The sequence below is a fragment of the Erpetoichthys calabaricus genome, chromosome 16, assembly GCF_900747795.2.
Source record: "Erpetoichthys calabaricus chromosome 16, fErpCal1.3, whole genome shotgun sequence".
NCBI classification, from domain to species: Eukaryota; Metazoa; Chordata; class Cladistia; order Polypteriformes; family Polypteridae; genus Erpetoichthys; species Erpetoichthys calabaricus.
In genome coordinates, this window is record NC_041409.2 from 51,707,658 (window position 1) to 51,733,032 (window position 25,375).

General features: G+C 42.7%; 1 protein-coding gene across 4 annotated transcripts in view; it reads right to left on the bottom strand.

The window, feature by feature from the left end:
- The window catches only part of inf2 (inverted formin 2), a 198,689-nt gene that overhangs the window by 39,406 nt on the left and 133,908 nt on the right, over positions 1-25,375 (bottom strand). For all 4 annotated transcript variants that reach the window (XM_051920005.1, XM_051920006.1, XM_051920003.1 and 1 more), the window contains exons 17-19: positions 13,327-13,434; positions 9,576-9,646; positions 2,047-2,167 (exon numbers count right to left, since the gene is read on the bottom strand). In XM_051920005.1, coding sequence (XP_051775965.1) covers positions 2,047-2,167; positions 9,576-9,646; positions 13,327-13,434 — 300 coding nt within the window. The remainder of the gene's footprint in view (positions 1-2,046; positions 2,168-9,575; positions 9,647-13,326; positions 13,435-25,375) is intronic.

Genomic DNA, 25,375 nt, shown 5'->3' on the forward strand with positions numbered 1-25,375 from the left:
AACATCTTGGCATGATCTGGATGAGACTGCACATGGTGTCCTGGGAGATCTCCTCAGAAGGGGGGGCTGTACTGGATGGAGCACAAGAATGGAGACACAATCCAGCCAGGATGGTGCTCAGTTTCTGTCGCAGTCAGAATGATCAAATAATAGATGGACCAAGGACGAGTACACTGTTGAACAATTCGATCCCCAGCACGAAAGGTGCAGTGCTCTCACGGCTGGAGCCCAGTATGGATGCCCACAGGGTTGCCTGGGTATTGTAGTACATATTGGGTGCACTGAAGAACTGGCCTCCCTATTCTGGGGAGCTTCCGTATGACCTGGAAGTGCTTCTGGCAGACAATGCCATGACACTGGAGGAGCTCCCGTATCCAATATACAAAAAGCCGCCTTACCTCATCCAGGTGAGTAAGAGTCAGGAGGCAGAGGGTGAAAACTCGTGTAAAGGCATGGAAGGTGATGGACGAGGAGAAGAAAATTTAACCTTTAACAATGAAAGCGTTGATTGTTAAAAAACCTGTGAACATGTCTCTAGGTAATAAACACCTTTTATTTTGTCCCTAAACTGTTTAGGTTGAGTTGTATATGGTGTTTGGGGCTCACCGGTGCCCTCTTGTGGTCATACGTTGTACATTCAAAGCACAGTACAGCAAGAGCTCTTTTCTCTGTTGACGTTTTGAGAAGCCTGTGGCCATATTCTTTTGAAATGGGTAATGGTTTATTTCAAAACATCAGTGGGTAAAACTGTCCGTTAGAGCGACGTATATGTGTAGGTCTGAGCGCCCACATCATGGCATGTCACTTGGACCAGACGTGCTCATACACTTTGAGCACATACACAATTGGCAAATCTATAGTGCAGTGTGAGTAATTACTTGACTACGATTTCTAAAAATGGCGCAGTGTATGCCTGGCCTTAATGTGAAGGCCAAGGAGGCAGGGCCATCGAATGATGCAGCCTGGGGTTTGGAAAGCAGCTGAATAAAAGCAGAAACTTCAGTTTATACTAAAGCTTTGGCTTTGTGATTGTGATGTATATTCTCAATTTTGTGCTTTTTGTTTTTCTTTGCAGATGTCCTGAATTTTGACCCCTGCTCTTGTTTAAGGTACTGTCTTTATTTTGTGATAATGAATTTGTTAACTACAGGTTTTGCCCAAAACCTATACTGTTGCTTCTTCTTCCCTGCCTTGCTTTTTTTGCTCCTTGATTTTGTGAATTCTTTAAATAAATTCTTTGATTATAAAGAAACATTACTGTGAGCCCAAAATTTGATGGTGATCCTCCCACCTCTCTTAATATTTCTGAACTTTAAGCTTGGGTCCCATGTTGGGCCTGTGAAGGCCAAACCCTGCCTGTTGAATGTTGGGTTAGGCCAGTGGTTCTCAATCTGTGGGGCGGGCCCCCCTAGTGGGGCGCGAAATAACAAAAAGGGGGGCGCGAAGATGTGAAAAAATGAAAACAAGAATCAAAAATATAAATAATACATCTATTGAAACCAAAACAAATTAACTTAAACTACATTGTGATACTAGAAAAATAAATATAGAGTTAGATAAATGTTGATAAAAGTTAAGTAGGTATAATAAAATAAGCATCTATGATATATCATTAATTTAAAAAGAACAAATTGATATGAGTGGGCTCCTTTCAAAAAAACATTAGGGGGGGCGCGATTAAAACTGTTATGAAAACTCGGGTCGCAAATACTTAAAGGTTGAGAAACACTGGGTTAGGCTGACTTGGGAGAGCCAGACCAAATGAAGGGCTGGTTTGGTTTTTCTCGACCTCTGCCCATTTTTGTGCTTCGTTGTAAAGGAAATCATAACAAATGGATAATGGATTGCTAAGAGACATTACCTGGTTGCTAAGGATTGCCTTCCAAAGACACACAACGATTCACAACATGTAGACTGAGTTATAAATACCAGTGCAGCACCGGTAGTTAACTTGTCCAAGATTATGGATTTGATTTAGCAGTTTAGCTTGTGGCATTCTGCTTTACGATTCACAGCTTTCTTGTCATGACATCCCCAACCACCTACCTCTATGACTTTTTCATACTGCATCCGGACGTCCTCCACCGACGACACTACTTTTTTTGCAGCATCTCTGAGTCGGGTATTGAGGGAGCTCACTTCATTTTGGATTGATTCAATGCTGATTCTAAATATAAAAAAAAACAAACAAACAAAAAGTCAGACCCATGGCTTGCTCAGATCTTTCTTACTAATACACACTCTGCAGGCTTGTGCAATCCTCTGCTTTTACACATTGCAAACAGGTTATTGCTATTTTCTTACCACAACAACATTTCTTTTGCTACTGTCAAAGTCAAAGTGAACTTTATTGTCATCTCAACCATAAACAAATATACAGATAGACGAAATTGCGAAGCTCAGGGTCCACAGTGTCCATGACGTGCAATCAATAAATTAAAAATAGAATTAAAATTTAAAATTTAAAAGTTAAAAACACAAACAAGACATTGTGCAAAGATAGGACAAAGAAGTAGAAGCAATATTGATGTGTAAAATATGTAATATAATAAATAATAAATAATTTCTGTATTATCTATATCTATTATCAGTGTATACTAACAGTTGTTTAAGACGTGTGTAAACAATGACAGGTCAGAATGCTTCACAGCAGAAGGATATCAAGAGTGTCGAAATACTTAAAGGTCACTACGAGATTTTCAGTTCTTTTCTACCTGCACACTCGTCTTTGCAGGAAAGTGGCTCGCATGTATAAAAGTTCTGTTTTTAGCGGTGGTTGAGGCCGTGTAGAAGGTCCCAGGGGGCAGCCTGGTGTTAAGGAGTCTAACAGCTTGGGGTTAAAAACTCTCCTGCAGCCTGGCAGATCTGGTTTTGATGCTGCAGTATCTTCTCTTGGATGGCAGGAGTGTGAAAAGTCCATGTGAGGGGTGTAAGGGGTCCTGCACAATGCTGCAGGCCTTGCGGACACTGCGTTTGTAAAATATGTCCTGTAGTGAAGGGAGAGGCACCCCAATAATGTTCTCTGCTGTCTTCACTATCCTTTGCAGGCGCTTGAGGTCGGATGTTGCAGTTGCCATACCAGACAGTGATGCAGCTGGTCAGAACACTCTCAATGGTGCCTTTGTAGAACATGGTGAGGATGGAAGGGGGAAGACTTGCTCGCTTCAGCCGCCTCAGGAAGAGTAGTCTCTGCTGGGCTTTCTTGATTAGTGATGAGGTGTTATGTGTCCAAGTAAGTTCCTCAGTTATGTGCACACCGAGGAACTTGGTACTCCCAACAGTCTCCACATCTAAACCTTTGATGCTGAGTGGGATGTGGGCAGGAGGTGATTTTCTGAAGTCCACGATTATCTCTTTTGTCTTGTCGACATTGAGAGATAGATTGCTGTCTTCACACCATGCAGACAGCTGCTCCACCTCATCTCTGTATGCTGTTTCATCATCCATGATTATCAGTCCCAGCACCGTCGTATCATCTGCAAACTTGATGATGTTGTTGGTGTTGTGCGTGGCTGTGCAGTCGTGAGTCAGCAGGGTGAACAGCAGTGGACTAAGCACGCAGCCCTGTGGTGCTCCAGTGCTCAGTGTGATGATGCTGGAAGATGTTGCAGCCCATCCGAACTGACTGGGGCCTTTCTGTCAAGAAGTCCAGGATCCAATTGCAGAGGGTGGTGTTCAGGCCCAACCTGCTCAGTTTTACAACCAGCTTTGGTAGGATGATTGTGTTGAAGGCAGAGCTAAAGTCTATGAATAGCATCCTGACATATGTGTCTTTTTTATCTAGATGTGTCAGGGAGAGGTGAAGGGCAGAGCATATGGCATCCTCAGTTGACCTGTTTGAGCGGTATGCAAACTGAAGAGGGTCAAGTGAGGCAGGGAGATTAGTCTTTATGTGTGACATGACTAACCTTTCGAAGCACTTCATTATGATTGGCGTGAGTGCAACTGGTCGGTAGTCATTCAGGCATGTCACTGATGACTTCTTTGGCACTGGTATGAGGTTGGTCGACTTGAAGCATGCTGGGACTGACGACTGGCTCAGAGATGTGTTGAAGATGTCTGTGAGGACACCAGCCAGTTGACTGGCACAATCTTTGAGCACACGACCAGGTATGTTGTCAGGTCCTGCAGCCTTGCGTGGATTGACTCTGGATAGAGTCCTCCTCACGTCAGTTATGGACAGACAGAGTACCTGGTCAGTGGAGGGAGGTGTTGCTTTTCTCGCATGCTCTTTGTTCTGCACCTCAAACCGTGCGAAGAAGTTGTTCAGCTCATCCGGAAGGGAGGCATCACCATCACTGCTGTGTGGGTTGGGCTTGTAGTTTGTAATTGTCTGAACGCCCTGCCACATACGATGTGTGTCTCTGGTGCTGCTGAATTGTTCGTTGATCCTCTGCGCGTATGCCCACTTAGCTATCCTTATAGCGCGAGACAGGTTGGCTCTGGTCACCCTGAGGGCGGCCTTGTCTCCAGATCTGAAGGCTGCATTTCTGATCTTGTGCAGCTTGTGCACTTCTCTTGTCATCCAGGGCTTTTGGTTGGCTCTTGTGGTAACATCCTTGGTAACAGTAACATCCTCTATGCATTTGGAGATGTAGCCAGTCACAGAGTCTGTGTACTCCTCCAGATTGATGGAGTCACCATCCATAGCAGCCTCTCTGAAAATGTCCCAGTCTGTCAATTCGAAGGCAGTCTTGGAGAGCTGAAACAGCACCATCCTGCCACACTCTGATGCTCTTGTGAGCTGGTTTAGTGCGCTTCAGCAGGGACTTGTATGCAGGGATCATAAAAACGCTGATATGATCTCAACAGCAGAGGTGGGGGTAGGGTAGGGCCTTGTAGGCGGCAGAAGCGTTTGTGTAAACATTGTACAGACAGCTTCCCCCTCTAGTAGCAAAGTTCACATTCTGGGAGAATTTTGGGAGAAATGACTTCAAGTTGGCATGATTGAAGTCTCCAGCAATAATGAAAAATGCCTCGGGGTCTCGTAGAGTTCCGCTAGCGCTTGGTTAGCATTTGCACTAGGCGGGAGGTAGACGGCAACCATCAGCACGCAACTGTATTCCCTCGGCAGGTAGAAAGGCCGACACCTTACTGATAAAACCTCTATCAGCGGGGTGCAGTGTCGCGCAACTGAGGCAGCGTTCATACTCCACTCTCTGTTCACATAAACACACAGTCCGCCCCCGCAGGTCTTACTGGACAAAGAGGTGTCTCTGTCCGCTCGGAAGATGGTCAGTCCGTCTAGCTGGATAGCCGAGTCTGCAATGTTTTCCAGGAGCCATGTCTCAGTGAAAATAAAGATGCAACGCTTTCTCATTTCCCACTGCTTGGCCCGCTGCAGCTTTATATAATCCAGCTTGTTGTCCAGCGATTGGACGTTCGCAAGCAGAATAGATGGTATCGCAGGTCTGGTTGGGTTAGTTTTTAGCCTTGTGCTAACACCGCCGCGTTTACCTCGTTTCTGCTTCCGATCACTGCGCTTGCGTTTTCGCCAGCTCAGCTTCTCAGGCTGCTGAAGTAAGCAAAGGCTGCGGAGCATCTCTGTCACCTCACTGGATATTTCAGCGCAGTTTCTTCGGAAATCGAACAGGATTTGCCGCTCGTAAATGTATGTCTGCGTACTACTATCACCTAAATCTACTTTTTTACTTATACTAGTTGACAAAGACGAACAAAGATTAACACTAAACACCGCGGACTCGGGAGTTCTGTAAGCCGCAGCCTGCACGGGCGCCGCCATTCTTTTAATTCTTTACTGAACGAACACATATACTACAAAAAGTATATAAACAAATATAGTTATTGTTCCTGAGCACCCTGAAAGCAGCCGTCTTCCTCAAACTCTTATCAGAACCATTTCACACACCATGGCTACCCCAAATACTTCTGAAAGCCTTGTCTGCAATCCTGTGCTATGTCATCACAATACTGATGCTAACTATAAGCTCTGCTTCCCGAACTATACTCCAGATCTTACCCACAATCCTACCAAAGCTTTTGTTTACCAAACTTGATTAAATCTCAAATCCCACCCACAATAAGGTATTCATCAACTTATGTTCAGGATACGTTCTGGTGCTGGGGCCACAAGTCAACATGGACAAGGAGAGGTCTGATCAACGCCTGTGTTATGGTGCTTAGTGGGTTATGCTTCAGGTTCTGGTCCTCAATCTTTAGACAAAGATAACCCATGTAAACACAAAATGCAGTTTTTAAGTGATGGTTTTATTTATTAAGGAAAAAAAATATCCAAATGTAGCCACACCCAGGCCTGTTGAATCAAGAGATCACTTAAATAGAACCTATCAGGCAAAGCGAAGTAGGCCAAAAGATCCCAAAAAGGAAGACATCTAAAGATCTAAAGAAATTCAGGAAAAGATGAGAAACAAAGTAATTGACACTTATCAGTCCGGAAAAGGTTACAAAGCTATTTCTAAAGGTGAAAGCCATTATCCACAAGTGGAAAAAAACATGGAACAGTGGTGAACCTTCCCAGGAGTAGCTGGCCTACAAAAATTACGCCAAGAGTGGAACGACTACTCATCCAAGAAGTCACAAAAGAACCCAGAACAACATCTAAAGAACTGTGGGCCTCCCTGGCCTCAGTTGAGGTCAGTGATCATGACTCAGCCATAAGAAAGAGACTGGGCAAAAATGGCATGCATGGCAGAGTTCCAAGGCGAAAACCATTGCTGACCAAAAAGAACAGAAAGGCTCGTCTCACTTTTGCCAAAAAACATCTTGATGATCCCCAAGACTTTTGAGAAAATGTTCTGTGGATTGACAAAACAAAAGTTAAACTTTTTGTAAGGTGTGCATCCCGTTACATCTGGAGTAAAAGTAACATAGTATTTCAGAAAAAACATCATATTGTCAAACATGGTGGTGGCAGCATGATGTTCTAGGGCTGCTTTGCTGCTTCAGGACCGGGACGACTTGCTGTGATTGATGGAACCATGAATTCTGCTCTCTGCCAAAAAATCCTGAAGGAGAATGTCTGGCCATCAGTTCGTGACCTCAAACTTGAAGCGCACTTGGGTTCTGCAGCAGGACAAAGATCCAAAACACACCAGCAAGTCCACCTCTAAATGGCTTAAAAAACAAAACAAAACAAAGTCCGGACTTGCATCCAATTGAGATGCTGTGGCATGACCTTAAAAAAGCGGTTCATGCTCAGAATGTGGCTGAATTGAAACAATTCTGCAAAGAAGAGTGGGCCAAAATTCCTCCAGAGTGATGTGAAAGACTCAATGCCAGTTATCACTAACACTTGATTGCAGTTGTTGCTGCGAAGGGCGGCACAACCAGTTATTAGGTTTAGGGGGCAATTACTTTTTCACACAGGGTCATGTAAGGTTTGGACAGTTTTTTTTTCCTTAATAAATAAAATCATCAATTAAACACTGCATTATGTGTTTCCTTGGATTATCTTTGTCTAATATTTAAATTTGTTTGATGATCTGAAACATTTAAGTGTGATAAACATGCAAAAATATAAGATACAATTTCAACCAGGCTGTGAAAAAATAATAGTCCACAGCTACGCATCGTGGCAGACGAACTCTAGTGACCACTAACACCGATCACAGAGCTTTTCTTAGGCCGGCTTCTCCAGGTAATCTCAGATGCCTGCGGAAGGAGTCCCTTTCAAGTCCAGGAGCCAGGGACACTACAACTATTATGGATTTTCACTGCTGCAGATCCCCTAACCACCTTGGCAATCTTGCCTTTGCTTTTTAAAATTGTCGTTATTGGTGAGGGAGACCAGCCAAAGTTGCATGTGGCACCATTTATTGTTATGCCACTTCCAAACTGTTTGATAACTTTTAATTTGGTTAACAAATCAAGGACACGTCTTTTCTTCTTGGATTACTCCATAGATGTGACGTGGTGGCGTTTTGGATCAATGACAAAAATATAGAAGCTATAAAATACTAACTACACAATGGAAACCCGAGTGAACACGATCGGATGCAAGGAGCTGGTGCCTGCTACATTTCACCTGGTAGCAAAATGTTATACAGTACAGCGGTTTTTTTTTCCTTATTAAACAGAATAAGTACACATTAACATTTAACAATAAATTCGGAAACATACCTGTTTATTATAGCTGTCAGGTTATACATTATATTATATTATTATATATATTATATTATTTATTAAATTTTTTAAAAATTAATGTATTATTAATTTTATTATTAAATATTAATATTATTATATTTATTATCTATATGTCAGGTTATTATAGCTATGTTATAGGACAGGTGAGGTATGCATGGTGCAGGATGATAGATGCGCCCCACTGCAGCCATTAATTGTATATTCAGTTGGACTTTAGGGCAGATACCGTAGATACCCGCTATGGACCTTAGATGCAAGTATGATCAGGTGTTACTCAATAGGACGCAAGTCGATGGCTAACTGTACTTACATAGTCTCCTTCCAAACACTAATGTCAGGTGTTACTCAATAGGACGCAAGTCGATGGCTAACTGTACTTACATAGTCTCCTTCCAAACACTAATGTGTTTCAGTTTTGACAGCAGAGAGCAGCCATCCTTACACCTACTAGATGTGCTTACCTTCTATTAGGAGCCACGACACAGTGATATGCACACTAAGAATTAACTAAACATGGTCGCAAGTAGGAAGACTACAGAGAAGCATTCACAGATGCTTTTCAAAATTACTTTCGAGATGGGTAAGCTGGTAACTTCAACTTTGGAAGAAACAAATTTTTAATGAGCATGTTCCATTTGGGGCGGCACGGTGGCGCAGTGGGTAGCACTGCTGCCTCGCAGTTGGGAGATCTGGGGACCTGGGTTCGCTTCCTGGGTCCTCCCTGCGTGGAGTTTGCATGTTCTCCCCGTGTCTGCGTGGGTTTCCTCCGGGTGCTCCGGTTTCCTCCCACAGTCCAAAGACATGCAGGTTAGGTGGATTGGCGATTCTAAATTGGCCCTAGTGTGTGTTTGGTGTGTGGGAGTGTTTGTGTGTGTCCTGCGGTGGGGTGGCACCCTGCCCAGGATTGGTTCCTGCCTTGTGCCCTGTGTTGGCTGGGATTGGCTCCAGCAGACCCCCCGTGACCCTGTGTTCGGATTCAGCGGGTTGGAAAATGGATGGATGGAGGTCCTATTGAAATCTTAATTGAAATATAAACCAGCGGTGCAACTGGGAAGATCTGACCACATCTTTCTGCCACTTATCACCCTGTCATCAGAGAGCAGCAGCTCTCTTATTGTCCTAGAGATTGGCATGGGCCTATGAAGGCCATACCTTGCCTGTTGAATTTTGGGGTAGGCTGCCTGTGGTGAGGCTGACCTGGGACAGCCAGACCAAATGAAGGGTTTTTCTCAATCTCTGCCCATTTTTATGCTTTGTTGTAAAATGAAATCATAACGAATCGATGATGGATTGCTAAGAGACCTTGCCTGGTTGTTAAGGATTGCCTCCGAAGACACAGCAATCTTTTGTCAAGTTTTAATTTCCACTTGGGATATCTATCTTACCGTCATGCACAGAACAAAATGGTGCGATTTTTATTTATGGTATGCAATACTACTCCACTTACTCACCCGGCGGCACTAGCACAGCAGGCCAGGTCCTCGGGTAGATTCATTAAGTCAGGGTATTTTTTTTCAGCTTCCTGAAGGGGAAAAAAAATATATTAAAAATAAAAACATATCTTCTGAAAAGGCATTTTTTAACAGTGCATTCTTTAGTGCCATAACAAGCTTAACAAGCCAATGAAGAGCCATTGATAAATTTACACAAGTCTTTGAGAAGTGGGAGATAAAAAAAATGAAAACCCTAACCAAGTAGACACTGGTAGTGCCAACTCGAATGAGACACCCACCCGGCAGGGACTTAAAGGGCATACTCGGGGGTTCAACTTTAACAAAAGTGACTGTACCACTTGCAATTTTCCATTTATATTTATCTTTAAAGGTATAACAACAACATTTATTTCTATAGCACGTTTTCATACACATAATGTAGTTCAAAGTGCTTTATAAGATGAAGAAAGAAAAATATAAAAATAAGATTAGGCAATACAAAGTAACAAAGAATAAAGTAAGGTCCCATGACCAGGGAGGACAGAATAAACAAAAACAAACTCCAGGGACTGGAGAAATAAAACAAAATCTGCAGGGGTTCCAAGGCCATGTCATATGGTATGTTGATTAGCCGATAACCGCTCTGTACAACTGTGGTGAGCAGAAAAGCACAACGAATCCAACCTTCAGGAAGATGGGATACAACAGCAGAAGACCACGTCACATTCCACTACCCTCAGTCAACGACAGAAAACTGAGGCCGCAGTGGGCAGCGGCTCACCAAAACTGGTCAACTGAAGCCTGGTATGATGAATCTCAATTTCTGGTTCGGCACACCAATGGTGGGGTAAGAATTTCAAATCCATGAAGCCAAACTGACTTGTGTCAACAGTACAGGCTGGTGGTGGCATTGTCATGATGTGGGGAATGTTTTAATGGCACACTCCATTAATAGCAATCAATTATTCACTTGAATGCCACTGCCTATCTGAAGATTGTTGCTGATCCTACTGTATCCCTCCATGTCTACATTTTACACATCTTCTAATGGCTACATCCAGCATGATTATGCACAATGTCACAAAGCAAATTGGTTTCAAGAACATGACAATGAGCTTAACCTTTAGTGGCCATCCAAGTCCAACAGAACACCTTTAGAATGTGGTAGGATAGGAGAAGGACAACATGAATGGGCAGCTGCAGAAATTGGTGATGAAATACTGTCAACATGGACCAGAATCTCAAGGGAATGTTTTCAACAACTTGTGCAATCCATACCATGAGGAACTGAGGCTGTTTTCAGAGTGAAAGGAGGTCCTTCGCGGTATTAGTATAATGGTCCAAACATTTGCTCGGTGAACGTACATCCAGATTGAACATCATGTACTGGTAAGCTATTGGCACCAAAAGCGGTCAGTAAACAGCCATGTGTTACCTGCTGTACTTCAGTAGAATCTTCTAGCCTTCAGCATGGAGATGGTGTACCAGCACAACTACAACACAAGGACCTTTAGCTGTGTCCCCTTAATTTCCAATCACTACACCAGTGATACTCAAGAACTCAGTCTGCCGCCAGTGGGTTGTGAGTTCTTACTCTTTATAATGGCAGTTGGTCTCTTTTATTTCTGATATGCGCAAATTAAAAAGGGGGTCCCCTCAACCGAGAGTCATAGAGACACATACCCGACAAATAAATAGTAGACATAAATTGGAAATATATTAAAGAAAGACATTTGTCCTCCGCTAGGAGCTCTTTGAGTCAGAAACCAGACAGGGGAAAGCCTGCTCAATGGGTCTTTAATTTCTCTTCATGAAGAGAGAGCTCCCGGTTACAGCAATCTACTAAAGGACAGTACCCTGAGCAGAGGTGCCAGGAAATGGTCACAGAACAATGACAGAAGCTCAAACTTACAGACAGCTGAATTTATAGAATTGGGCTGAATTATTGCTTACACATTTACTCTCATTGGTTCAATGGCTTACACCATCTGAATGGTTTGCTAGCTTACATGTTTACTCCGATTGGCTAAAAGACACAAGAGTTTTTCAGCAGTGAGCATAGCCAGCTTACCTACCCAAAATGAAAGTCTCATTCTACTACATTCTTGTTCTTCTCCACATCTCTTAAGTTCAGCCTAATTGTGTAAGTGACAACTGTCAAGTACATGAAAGAACGTGACCTGGAGCATTTCTGCCTTGTGACTGAACCCTTTCAGTTGTCTCTTCATGCCATTTCTAAGACAAATGCTATATATTTCTTGTGCACTGCATACCAAAATCCTTCATGCACAATAACTACACTGCCTCTTGATGTTCCCTTTATTCTCTCACAACTGCACTGCACAACTGCATTTAGTTCAGCAAAGTAAAAGTTGTTTTGGCTTTCTTGATAGTTAGCCTCATATCTTATATATAAATGTCTACGTGTAAATGTCTACGTGTGGAAGTCTGTCTGTCTGTCTGTCTGTCCCGGAAGTGAGAGGTGGAGTCAGGGTAAGGGCTCCGAAAGCTCGCTTAGCCACTCATAACACAAGCGAGGCCATCACGTCAGCAAAATGAAACCTCAGACGAAAGACAAAGTCGCTTAGCTGCTAACATCGGCAACACGGTATCCCTTTTACTTTTCCTCCCGCCGCTAATGCCCAAGTGATGTGAGCACGTTGGTAAAACAAATAATTTTGGAGAGAGACACCCAGAGTAGTTCCTTTCAATTAACTGACATCTCTACATTTCAGTTTTTTTTCCTGATGATTTCAATAGTTTCTAGGACCCCAGGCTTTTTACAGCACGGGCTTACACAGCTAGTTATATATAAATGTCTATGTGTGGAAGTGTGTGTGTGTCTGTCCGGCCCGGAAGTGCGAGGCTACAGCATGAAGCTCAAAGAAAGCGTCTCTGTCGGCAAAGTGAAACCGCTGAGAAAAGATAACCTTGCTTAGCCACTGATAGACAACCAATGAGACTGATTGATTGAAGTGCTAGAATCCATGGTTTCTAGGAGGCTGGGTTTTTTTTTTTTTTTTTAGAGCACGGGCTTATACAGCTAATATTATATAATCTTGTATTTACCAAGTCCGCCTATCAGAGGCCATGTAAATTCTATAACATTTAATTTTAGATCTCACAGTTACCATTGAAGGATGGCATTGTGTTAACTCATGATTTTTTTCCTTTAAAATTTTCCCTTCAGTCAGTTGTTTATACTTGAGGATACAATTTACTGTAGTTAATTTCTGTTTTTGAAAGAAAATGCAACATGAATCATCAAATGTGAAGGAAAAAAAAAAAAGAAAACTTGTACGACTGAAACTCTTTTTCCCCCTTCTAACAGTTCTCATTTTACACACACTCCCCTTTGTACATAGACACCTGTAAACTCAAGTGCTTTTGACCAATTTGCCCTCATTTAGTCAACTGCTGGATAAGTCAGGAACTGGCAGTTATTGTAAGAGAGGGACACCTGTGCTAGAAAACACCACAAATAGAAATAAGCGAGTTTGGTCAGACATGAAGCTCAAAGCATCTCCTCATTGCTCAACACAGAGATACAAGAGGCAGTGAGAATGGCGCCAGGTTTAGTTTGGTCACAGCTCATTGTCATCCTCCCACCACAACCACAATTAGTAAACTGTTACTAACATTTTCTGCAGGAAACAAAGTTTTGTCATTTTCTTGAGATTCCAGTATATACATTTTGTTCCAATAGCAATAAGTTAAAAAAGAAAAAAGAAAAAATACTGTACATAAGCGACAGACAAAGGGCTCATACCTCCAATATATGGTGAAGCAGAGTGATGCGAGACTTGTTTGCCTTGGTCTCTGTCAGTTTGAGCAGCGTACTTATTTTAAAGCCTTCAGCATTGCCGGTGTGACTGCCCTGTCAAAAAAAATTAAAAAACAATTCATCTCTTTATAAAGATTTCAATCTTACTATTATTGGTAAAAATGTCTAACACAACAACCCACGAGTCCAGCTGTGCCTGAATCACATTTTCAAACCACAAAATTACTGCACATTAGTGCCAGGACACACAGCAGTGCTGGACCTCAAATGGCACTCAGTGTGGACTTTACATGTTGGCTGAGAATATGAATGCTGGGATTCAGACAGGCTGTCACCTCCCAAAGAGAGCGGTAAACATGAGCAAGTGTGGTTTTTGATGGGCTGCTCAGTTTCAGGCCTGACCTCCATGCTGGGACAGAGTTCAGCGCTAGTCCTTCCACGTACTGCTCAGATTAAGAACGACTTGAAACTGGCATGCCTTTCTGGTTTGTGTTCTTCATTGCCTCGATTTTGTTTGAATTTACAGCATCTTTAATGAATTTTGTAATGTAAAATCTGAAGAAGGCAGTCAGACAAAGGAAATATAAGGCACATAAATACACTCACCGGCCATTTTATTAGGTAAACTGCTTGTTAACACAAATTTCTAATGAGAGAATTCCATGGTAGCAACTCAAAGCATTTAGGCCTGTAGACATTGTCAAGACCAACTGCTGAAGTTCAAACTGAGCAACAGAATGATGAAGAAAGGTGATTGAAGTGACTTAGAATGTGACATGGTTGTCGGATGTAGATGGGCTGGTCCGAGTGATCATCTGTGATTTTCAAGCACAACTATCTCTAGGGTTTACAGAGAATGGTCCGACAAAGGGAAAATAACCAGTGAGCGGATGTTCTCTGGGTGAAAATGCCTTGTTGATGTTAGAGGTCAGAGGAGAATGGCCAGATTGGTTTGAGTTGATAAAAAGGCAACAGTAACTCAAATAAGCACTTGTTACAAGTAGGGTATGCAAAAGAGCATCACTGAACATGCAACACGTCAAGCCTTGAAGCAGGTGGGCTACAGCAGCAGGAGACCACAGCAGGTGCCAGTCCTGTCAGCTAAGAACAGGCAGATGAGGTAACAATTTGCAAGGACTCACCAAAATTGGGCAATAGAAGACTGGAAAAATGTTGTCAGGTCTGATGAGTCTCGATTTCTGCAGCAACATTCGTATGGCAGGGTTAGAACATAAAAGCAGGGATCCATCCTGCCTTGCAGCAATGGTTTAGGCTGATGGTGCTGGTGTGAGATATTGTCTTGGCACATTTTGGGTCCCTTAGTACCAGCTGAGCATCAAGTAAATGCCGCAGCCTACCTGAGTAGTGTTGCTGACTACATCCATCCCTTTATGACCGCAGTGTATTTATCTGCTGATAGCTACTTCCAGCATGATAACGTACCATGTCATAAAGCTCAAAACATCTCAAAGTGGTTTCTTGAACATGACAAGGAGTTCACTGTACTCATGGACTCCACAGTCTCCAGATCTCAATCCAATAGAGCACCTTTGGGATGTGGTGGGGATGGGAGATTTGCATCATGAATATGCAGCTGACAAATCTGCAGCAACTGCATGATGCCATCATGTCAGCATGGACCAAAATCCCCGAGGACTGTTTCCAGCACCTTGTTGAATCTACGCCATGAAGAATTACAGCAGTCCTGAAGGCAAAATGGGGGTCCAGCCCAGTACTAGCAAGGTGTACCTAATGTGTTCAGTGAGTGTCCATACAGCATCAATATAAATTATTCAGTCCCAGTGGATTCGACTTGCTTTTACTGACAGTGATCAGCAGAAAAAGATTCTGTAATGTCTAAGTGTGGGCAGACTTCTGCAAAGTGGTCAAAACGAATTACAATAAAACACAAAATAACAAACGCACACATGTATTTAATATAGAATCCATAAATCAAAACCAGTGCAGCCCATTAGTTTTTACAAGTACCCAGAATTAGCTCAATGGAGATCACCTGTCCAGGCTCTCAGTTAATTGTGGGGACATTTTGGGCTCTGTGAACAACTGGCTCACACCCCTCACTTCAAACACCATTTTAATGCTGGACAGGTTTCAACAAACTCTGTGGAAAAAGCAGAATGGGGACTGGAGATTTAGGTGAATGAGCAATGGGGAGAAAGGGAGCACACACATTACAAAAAGAACTAAACGTGTGGTCCGGATATTGAAAGGTGGATTGAATTCACCCACGTTACCGCCCAGCGAGGGAAGTCGCACCATCCTGGCTGACTCAGTGACAGAAATGATTCAGTCTGTTACCAGTAGCTTATGGATGAGTCATTCTGACTGCTGGTGACTTCAAAAATAAATTTGGTATGTTTCATGGTGGACCTGCGCTATCTAAATGGTACAATCTGAGCAGGACTAAAATGTACAATCTGAGCAGGACTGCAACCTTGTTATTGACAGCAGCAGCTCTTGATAATCAAGCCCAGAAGTTGTTATGTGTGATTGGGAAGCGGTGGGGGGTTGCTGTTTTTATTATATATGTCCTCACAGGTGGCGCAGTGGTAGTGCTGCTGCTTTGCAGTAAGGAGACTGTGGAAGATTGTGGGTTCGCTTCCCGGTTCCTCCCTGTGTGGATAGCGCTTTGAGTACTGAGAAAAGCGCTATATAAATGTAATGAATTATTATTATTATTATTATATACACACACACACACACACATATATACAGTGCATCTGGAAAGTATTCACAGTGCATCACTTTTCCCACATTTTGTTATGTTACAGCCTTATTCCAAAATTGATTAAATTCATTTTTTTCCTCAGAATTCTACACACAACACCCCAGAATGACAACGTGAAAAAAGTTTGAGGTTTTTGAAAATTTATTAAAAATAAAAAAATTGAGAAATCACATGTACATAAGTATTCACAGCCTTTGCTCAATACTTTGTCGATGCACCTTTGGCAGCAATTACAGCCTCAAGTCTTTTTGAATATGATGCCACAAGCTTGGCACACCTATCCTTGGCCAGTTTCGCCCATTCCTCTTTGCAGCACCTTTCAAGCTTCATCAGGTTGGATGGGAAGCGTCAGTGCACAGCCATTTTAAGATCTCTCCAGAGATGTTCAATCGGATTCAAGTATGGGCTCTGGCTGGGCCACTCAAAGACATTCACAGAGTTGTCCTGAAGCCACTCCTTTCATATCTTGGCTTAGGGCCATTGTCCTGCTGAAAGATGAACCGTCGCCCCAGTCTGAGGTCAAGAGCGCTCTGGAGCACGTTTTCATTCAGGATGTCTCTGTACATTGCTGCAGTCATCTTTCCCTTTATTTTGACTAGTCTCCCAGTTCCTGCCACTGAAAAACATCCCCACATCATGATGCTGCCACCACCATGCTTCACTGTAGGGATGGTATTGGCCTGGTGATGAGCGATGCCTGGTTTCCTCCAAACATGACACCTGGCATTCACACCGAAGAGTTCAATCTTTGTCTTATCAGACCAGAGAATTTTCTTTCTCATGGTCTGAGAGTCCTTCAGGTGCCTTTTGGCAAACTCCAGGCAGGCTGCCATGTGCCTTTTACTAAGGAGTGGCTTCTGTCTGGCCACTCTACCATACAGGCCTGATTGGTGGATTGCTGCAGAGATGGTTGTCCTTCTGGATGGTTCTCCTCTCTCCACAGAGGACCTCTGGAGCTCTGACAGAGTGACCGTCGGGTTCTTGGTCACCTCCCGACTAAGGCCCTTCTCCCCCGATCGCTCAGTTTAGATGGCCGGCCAGCTCTAGGAAGAGTCCTGGTGGTTTTGAACTTCTTCCATTTATGGATGATGGAGGCCACTGTGCTCATTGGGACCTTCAAAAGTAGCAGAAGTTTTTTCTGTAACCTTCCCCAGATTTGTGCCTCGTGATAATCCTGTCTCGGAGGTCTACAGATAATTCCTTTGACTTCATGCTTGGTTTGTGTTCTGACATGAACTGTTAACTGTGGGACCTTATATAGACAGGTGTGTGCCTTTCCAAATCATGTCCAATCAACTGAATTTACCACAGGTGGACTCCAATTAAGCTGGAGAAACATCTCAAGGATGATCACAGGAAACAGGATGCACCTGAGCTCAATTTTGAGCTTCATGGCAAAGGCTGTGAATACTTATGTACATGTGCTTTCTCAATTTTTTTATTTTTAATAAATTTGCAAAAATCTCAAGTAAACTTTTTCCACATTGTCATTATGGGGAGTTGTGTGTAGAATTCAGAGGAAAAAAATTAATTTAATCAAATTTGGAATAAGGCTGTAACATAACAAAATGTGGAAAAAGTGATGCGCTGTGAATACTTTCCGGATGCACTGTGTATATATATATTTCATTATTATTATTATATATACTAGCCATTCCACACACCTCTGCCTGCATAGTAGTGAAACAGGACAAACTTTAAAAATCAACAAACAAAAAGGAAGCGCTAGCTAAGCGGAGGCAAGTTACACTCCAAAACGCAGTAGGAGACCGACTCCCCACTCCTGACGTCACGCTTTCCCCTCCCCTCGGCCCGCAGCCTCTCCCTCGGATTAGCGAGAGGCGAATATATCACTGCTGCAAGCGAACTATGATTCTTGACGTAATGAAAGAAGTCGCAAAATCAACCAGAATGTTCAAGCAAATTATAAAAAAAAATCCAATCTAAATTCATTAAGTAGTTCTCTCATGAAAAGCGGACAGAACCACACAGACACATGTTGGATTATATATATATATATATACTTGTCATTTAGCCCGTTACAATAACGGGTGCTAGAACAGTAGTGCATAAACATTAGTAGGGACAGTCTATATTAAATGGCAAGGGACTTTGACCTCATTCTTTTTGTTGGTTTTATTTTTCTTTGTCTTTCAGCCTTTCTTTTGTTGATGTTTACTTGCTGAGCTGACTGTTCCTCGTGGGCTGCCGCCATGTATTGTGTGTCTTTAATTTTCTGTGACAGTAATACTGTCTTGTACGCCCGCTGGCTTGTACGTCTGTAATATACCTTAATTTTCTCTGGGGGTAATACAGGCGTGCGCGTCGGTAATATGCCTTTAATCTCCTCTGACAGTAATACTGACTTGTATGTGGCTGTAATATGCGTCACTGTATTGTGTACCTTTAATTTCCTCTCGCAGTAATACTGGTTTGTATTTCTGTAAAACGCCTGTAACTTTCTGTGACAGTAATATCGCGCATCACACCGTGCCCCGCGCATGCGCACTTCACCAGAAGACACACACACACGGACACCTGGACGCACACAGGGATTTTATTAAAGAGGATATTTATTATATATATTAGTTTCTGAGTTTCTGTATAATCGTAATTTCCCTTTGGGAACAAATATAGTATTAATAGTATTAAATGCCTCTGTAAGTGAAAGTGTCAACTCGTGCCAAATCAGTATGGTGGCCTAAACTAAACAATGAAGACACAAGAACACTCAAAGCATTTCCATGAAAGGCACAAGTCAGGAGATAAAAACAATAAAATCTCTAAGTCCCAGGACATCCAGTTAATTCCGTTACAAAGAAATGGCAAGAGAATGACACAGCTGGAAACCTGTCACCCACAAAAATTGAAGATGATGAGTTAGAGAGACCACCAGGAGGCCTCTGAAGAAGCGAGAAGTTACAGTGCATGTTATTGGAGAGAGTGTGAAGACAATAAGTGTACACAGATGCTTCACCAGTCACAAAGAGGAGAAAAAACACACACACGGGACATCTCAGCAGAAGGCACACAGGAGACTCTGAGGTCAGCTGTGAAGGTTCTGATTAGAATAAAATGGAGCTTTTTTTGGGCCTTCACATCAAATGCCATGTTATGCAGCACATCACCACCAACACACCATCCTCACTGTGAAGCATGGTGCTGGCAGCATCAAGCTGTGGAGATGCTTCTCTGCAGCAGGTCCTAGAAGGCTCAGGAAGGTAAAATGAACTCCGCAAAATACAAAGATATCCTGGAGGGAAACCTGATGAAGTCTGCAAGAACCCTGCACTGTGGGAGAAGAGACCAACCCCAAAACATAAAGCTCAAGTGACAAAGGAATGGCTTCAAAACAATTGCGTGACCATCTAGGAGTGGCCGAGTCAGAGTCCAAATCGCAGTTCAATTGAGAATTCGTGGCTAGACTTGCCATTCACTCTCGGTCACCATGACCCCTGACAGAGCTTGAGCAGTTTTGTAAAGAAGAATGGGGAAAAAAATGGAGAAAGGGCCACCTTCTAAAAACGGACTTCAAGAGGCAAATCAATGATTTTTGTTATTTTGTTCCACAAACACTCACATCCATGAATACGCAGTATGCATTAAACTGTACATTTGGCAGCCTTGTGGCACAGAGCTTAGAGCATCCTGGGTTTTATACATTTTTATAAACTCTCCACATGCTTGGAATTTCCCTCCCACACCTCCACCGACATGCAGCTGGAGTCACTCTCTACACCTTTTAGTTTGGATTTTATTTTCAAAAGAAAATGGGTTTGTGCTTCCAATGGTGAATCTCCCCACTTTCTTAAACTCTGAACAGATTACAACTTGGTACAGGCCAAAATCTTTCTTTACATTTTATAATCGGACCCATCAGTTGTATTTGCGTGTTCCAGAAGCAGCAATGGTTGTTTTGGCAAGTCCGACCGACAGAATTCTCATTTTAATGGAATTATGCCGTAATGCAAATCGGTATTATACAATTCCTAATTATCTTTCTGAGGAGCTCAATTTTAGCCTCCTTTGTACAGCTTCATTCAGGCCTGGTGACTCATCTTCTGAAGAGAGACGGCTGCAGCAATTACTCCTACTCACCGTGTCAGCTTTTAGCGTGACTAACTGCATTAAAGTGAAAGCTTTAAGACAGGAGAACAAACCGCACTGCCATAGGAAAAGGGAGACAGGGGATCAGCATTCCTTTCATTTTTACTGGTGGACCAAAGAAAAAAACAGTGTCTACCTTAAATTACAATCAATTTCAGTTTCAGAGCGCCTTCTTAGCTGGTGCTCATTCTAAATATATTCTCGAGTATTACATAAAGCACTTTCTGACGGTACTCACAATTCAAGGACACAGAGTGACTTGGGAAGTGGCACCTGCTGCAGAAATGTGGCTGATAAAAGTGTTATATAAAATAGTTTAATTGGAAAGGTGTCCTCTGGCAACATTCCCAGTAAACAGAATTACACAAACCGAAGACTTCTTATGAAGAGTGAAGCAGCAAAAGGCCTAACACACACCTGTCTTCCTTCAAGACTTGCTCATCTCCGTTTTTTTTTTGTTTTTTTGTTTTTTTTTTAAAAACAGCAAATGTTTTATACAGTTCCCTTCATGATGCTTGGGACAAAGACACTTTCTTCCTTGATTCTCTGCTCCACAATTTAAAATTTCAAATCAAACCATTCAGACATTGTGATTGAAGTGCACACTGTATTTACATTCACTTTGGTCCCACCATGCAGAAATCACAACACTTTTTCTACACAGTCCCGACCATTTCAGAGTCCCATAATATTTGGGACAATTGGTGTCACAGGTGTTTGTGATTCCTCAGGTGCGTTTCATAACATACCTCAGCTTGGTCCTACCCTTTGTGGTCTGTAGTTGACATTGTTCAACATGAAGACAAGAACTGTGCCAATGAAAGTCAAAGAATCCATTAGAAGGCTGATAAGAATAAAACCACCAGAGACATCAATAAAACCTTAGGATGACCAAAATCAACTGTCTTGAATATCATGAAGAAGAAAGAACACCCTAGTGTGGTCAGTAATGACAAAAGAACTGGTAGGCCACAGAAGACCTCCACTGCTGTTGACAGAAGCATCCTCACTGTGGTCAAGAAAAAGCCCCCAACTCCAGACCGACAGATCAGAAACAGGAGGCAGATGTGTGTGTGTGTGCATGCGTGTCAGAGATGACTATCTGCAGAAGGCTTCATGAGTGGAAGTACAGAGGCCACACTGCAAGATGTAGACCACTAGTTAAGTCACAAAAACAGGATGGCCAGATTACAGTTTGTGAAAAAGAACTTAAAATAGCCTATAGAATTCTGGAGAAAGGTCTTATGGACAGACAAGACAAAGATGAACCTCATCAGAGTGAAGGGCGAGAGGAAAGTGTGGAGACCAAAAGGAACTGCCTGAGATCCAAAGGAGACCATCTCATCTGTAAAACACGGCAGTAGGAGTGTTATGGCTTAGACATGTGTGGCTGCCACACTTCTCTTCATTGATGACGTGACTGCTGATGGCAGTGGTACAAGGAATTCTGAGGTGTAGAGAAACATCTGATCTGCTCAAGTTCCAGTAAAGGCCTCTGAATGCATTGGACGGCGCTTCATCCTCTAATAAGATAATGAGCCAGACATACTGCTGAGGCAACACAGGAGTTTATAAAAGCTAAAAAATGGAAAATTCTTGAATGGCCAAACCAGCCACCCAATTTAAATCTAACTGATTAGGCCTTCCATGTGCTGAAGAGCAAACTTAGGGTGACAAGACCCCTGAAACAAGCAGGAGCTGAAGATGGCTGCATTAAAGACTTGGCAGTGCATCACCAGAGAAGACCCTCAGAACCTTGTGATGTCTGCAGTCAATACATGCAAGGGATATGTGACAAAGTCCTAAATACGACATTGGCTTTTATAGACCTGCCATTGCTGTGACCAAACATTATGGTGCCCTGAAATATGGGGTTGGTTGGGGAAATCATGTACAGTAGATAAAGTGTTGTCACTTCTACATAGTATGACCAAAATGTGTGTAAATCCCTTTCAATGAAAGTCTGCAACGTGCACTTTAATCATGGTGTCTGAATCGTTTGGGAGAAACCAAAGAAAAAAATGCCTTTGTTCCCAACATTATGGAGGACATATGGTTGGATTGGGTTAAATTGTTTTTATGTGGTACTGTGAAAAAGTCTGAAAAAATTGCCGTGATGCAGGAAAGCTATCAAAAATTGTGCCGGCCATAGTTTTTTTATTAATTGATAAACTTCCTAGAAAATGCAGAAAATGGAAAACTTCATACGAAGTAAACATTTGGCATTCCCACCCTTTACTGATTGGCCCACTGTCATGCAGTTCCTGACATTCCTCTTGCTCCCTCACTCCAGTTCCACAACATTCTTTGGTCATCTGAGGCGGAGATCAGGACTCTGTGGCGGCCATACCACTGGTGCAAGATACCCTGTCCCTCATTTTATGTTTTGGCTGTGTACATGGGGTCATGATGTTGGGACCAATCAGAAGCCTCCCTGACAGATAAAAAACCTGCCCGTTCTACTTAACATTCAGTTTTGATCAAATTGTACACGCGGCCTGCAGACATTCATTCACAGAAGGACAAACTGCCTTCAGTTACAGACAAAAGTTTCAAATTTGGATTCCTCAGTCTAGAACACCTTCTGTCATTTGTCTGCATGGGTCCTGGTATTTTAGGGACTAGGAGAGTCCATTTGCCTTCATTTCCTAATTAAAAAAATTTTTTTTTTTTTTTTTTGTTACAACTGTTACATGAAGCTCGCGCTTGATAAGACCACCTCAGACTGCTGGACATCTTCTGGATTTCAAAGGGAAGTAAAGTTGATGCATTCCTCGTTTTCTGCACACAGTTTCTCTGTTCAACCCCTGTATTTCTGATCCTCAATGTTGGTTTTCCTGAAGAGGAGCCTGGACATCACACCTGGAAGCACCTGTCTGCCTGGAAGAGACTTGGACGATGAAGGGTGAGCACGTTGTGTCTTGTCACCAGGCTTACCTGTACCATGGTGTAATATTTGCAAGTTAAACTGCCAAATCTACCTCAATTTCCACATTTCTGATTGTTCCTGCCCAGTATTTATCCCCTCTACACAGGTGCTTCTGTTTCACTTCATCATTTTGAGGTCACTGATTTCATTAGCACCGAGTTATATGCTGCCAAAGATCTCACACATTTCAAATGAAGTTGAAGTGCTTGATTATGAGGTTAGTTTTTCTTTAAAGACATTCAAATATCTTATTGTAGTGCTTCACTTTGTGGAAAAAGTGTGAACGACCTCAAGTGTCCAAGACTTTTGCGCAGTACCGTGTGTCTAAAACACAAACTTTACTGCCAACCCCCTCTGAAGTGCCGTCCGTTAGGTAATACAGAAGAAGACGCAGCTGAAGGAAGCAGTGCCTGCTGTCCTTGTTATCAGATATTTGATCCACTTCAAGTGATTGTGTTACAGGAGAGTCATATTGAAAGTGATGGATTCTGGGAGCTTGATTTCTTTTTTTTTTTAGATATTTAGCAGTAGCGAAGCAAAACATAAAAGGTACTGATGTGTAGCGATAGCCAAAAGTTATATTAAACAAAATGAATTTGGACCACAGTAAAGTGGCAGCCTGGTACAGATGTGTGAGGTTTTATTTTCTTTTTAAAACAATGTATTAATGTTAACAGAAGATGTGATTTGATTTTTCACTTGAAATTTATAAATTGTTTAAATATGATATGCTGCTGTCATTGCAAACCCAAGCGGGCTCATCTCCGCTGCCTTTTGGACTAGCTGCACCCCTGAGAGACAACACAGGGTGAGAGAAGAGGATCTGAAGGCCATCTTAACGTCTGAAACATCTACAAACGTGAAGAGGCTCGGAGTACCGCAAAGTGGGCTATATTAAATCTTCCCATAGTCAGGTGGTACTCCTGTGATTATTAACACTTACGGGTTTTCAACATGGGGTTACTAAGTAGTGTCGGTCAATGCCCATATGTAGCTCTAGACGGGCAGCGGGGTCATGTTTGGTGCCAGGATCATATGCCCTTTGTGTTATCCAGCCAGCAGCCCTGGGTGTCCAGAGCGCTGATGGTGGGGTTCTTTGTAAGGGTTCCGAGTTACATAAATGGCACCTCTTGGTTTCTAAAGCACGTATTCAGTATTATTGAGTTCAGGGATGGAGGGAACCCCCTTAATGTCTGGCGCATGTGTCCTCGAGTGAAAATGGCGTCGCTCAGTGTCTATAGTACTGCAGTAGAGGGGAGGGGGGGATTCCAGAGCATGTGCCACTACACTTCATAAACAGCACCCCTCAGTATCCAGAACCAGCGCCCATTAACTTCTACAAATTGCGCTCCTCTGTTGATGCATCCTCAGCGGCTGTCTATGTCACCTAAAGGATCGATCAGCTCTGTTCCTAAGCACAGAAGTCCCAAAATGTGTGAAAATGCTCAGTGGGGGGAGGAAACCCATCAAAACTTTGGCTAGTGATGAAAAGGGCAAATGTAGAATTTTTACAAATGAGATTAGTTAACCCAAACAATACTCTGAAAACAGTGAAGGCCCAAAGAGCACAAAAGGTGAAGCAGGGGACATCTGAAAAAACAAAGGCAAATCAAGGCAAACAGTCAAAACCTAGCAATTGACAAAAGCACAGAAACTCAACACCACCCCAAGAGACTGTGGGATTTCCTCAGCATTTTTTGGGCCGAGTTCAGTCCCTTCACCGTGATGGGCAGGTGACCCCAACTCTTGGAGGACCACCCTCAAAACAAACTGCACACATACATACATAGACAGCTAATTAATCAAAAAGGTTAACATGAAAAATGAACAAAGCAAACATGAATAAGAAATCTGAACCGCCTGGCTGAAACATGACATTGGGGAGCTCTGCATCTGAGGATGAAAGGGGTGAAGAACTGGCGTAAAGTGGAAAGGTTTCAGAACTGGCCTGCCTCTATAAAATGAGAAAAGCGTGATCGCTTTCAAATAAGATGGATTAACGGTCAGCCCTCCCAGTGAGTCACAGTTCCTCTAGGTACTGTGGCATTTTGGGTATTTTGAAAAACTGCCTTGAACATCTTACCTCAGACACTATTTTAATGCTGGATGGGTTTTGCCCGATATGATCAGACAGAGTGGAAAAAATGCAGGAGGGGGACTCGGCATCTATGTGAATTAGCAAAGGTGTAAAAGCGAGCCTGCTAAACCTATTAAATATAAGATGTGTGATGCAGAATGTGAAATTCTGG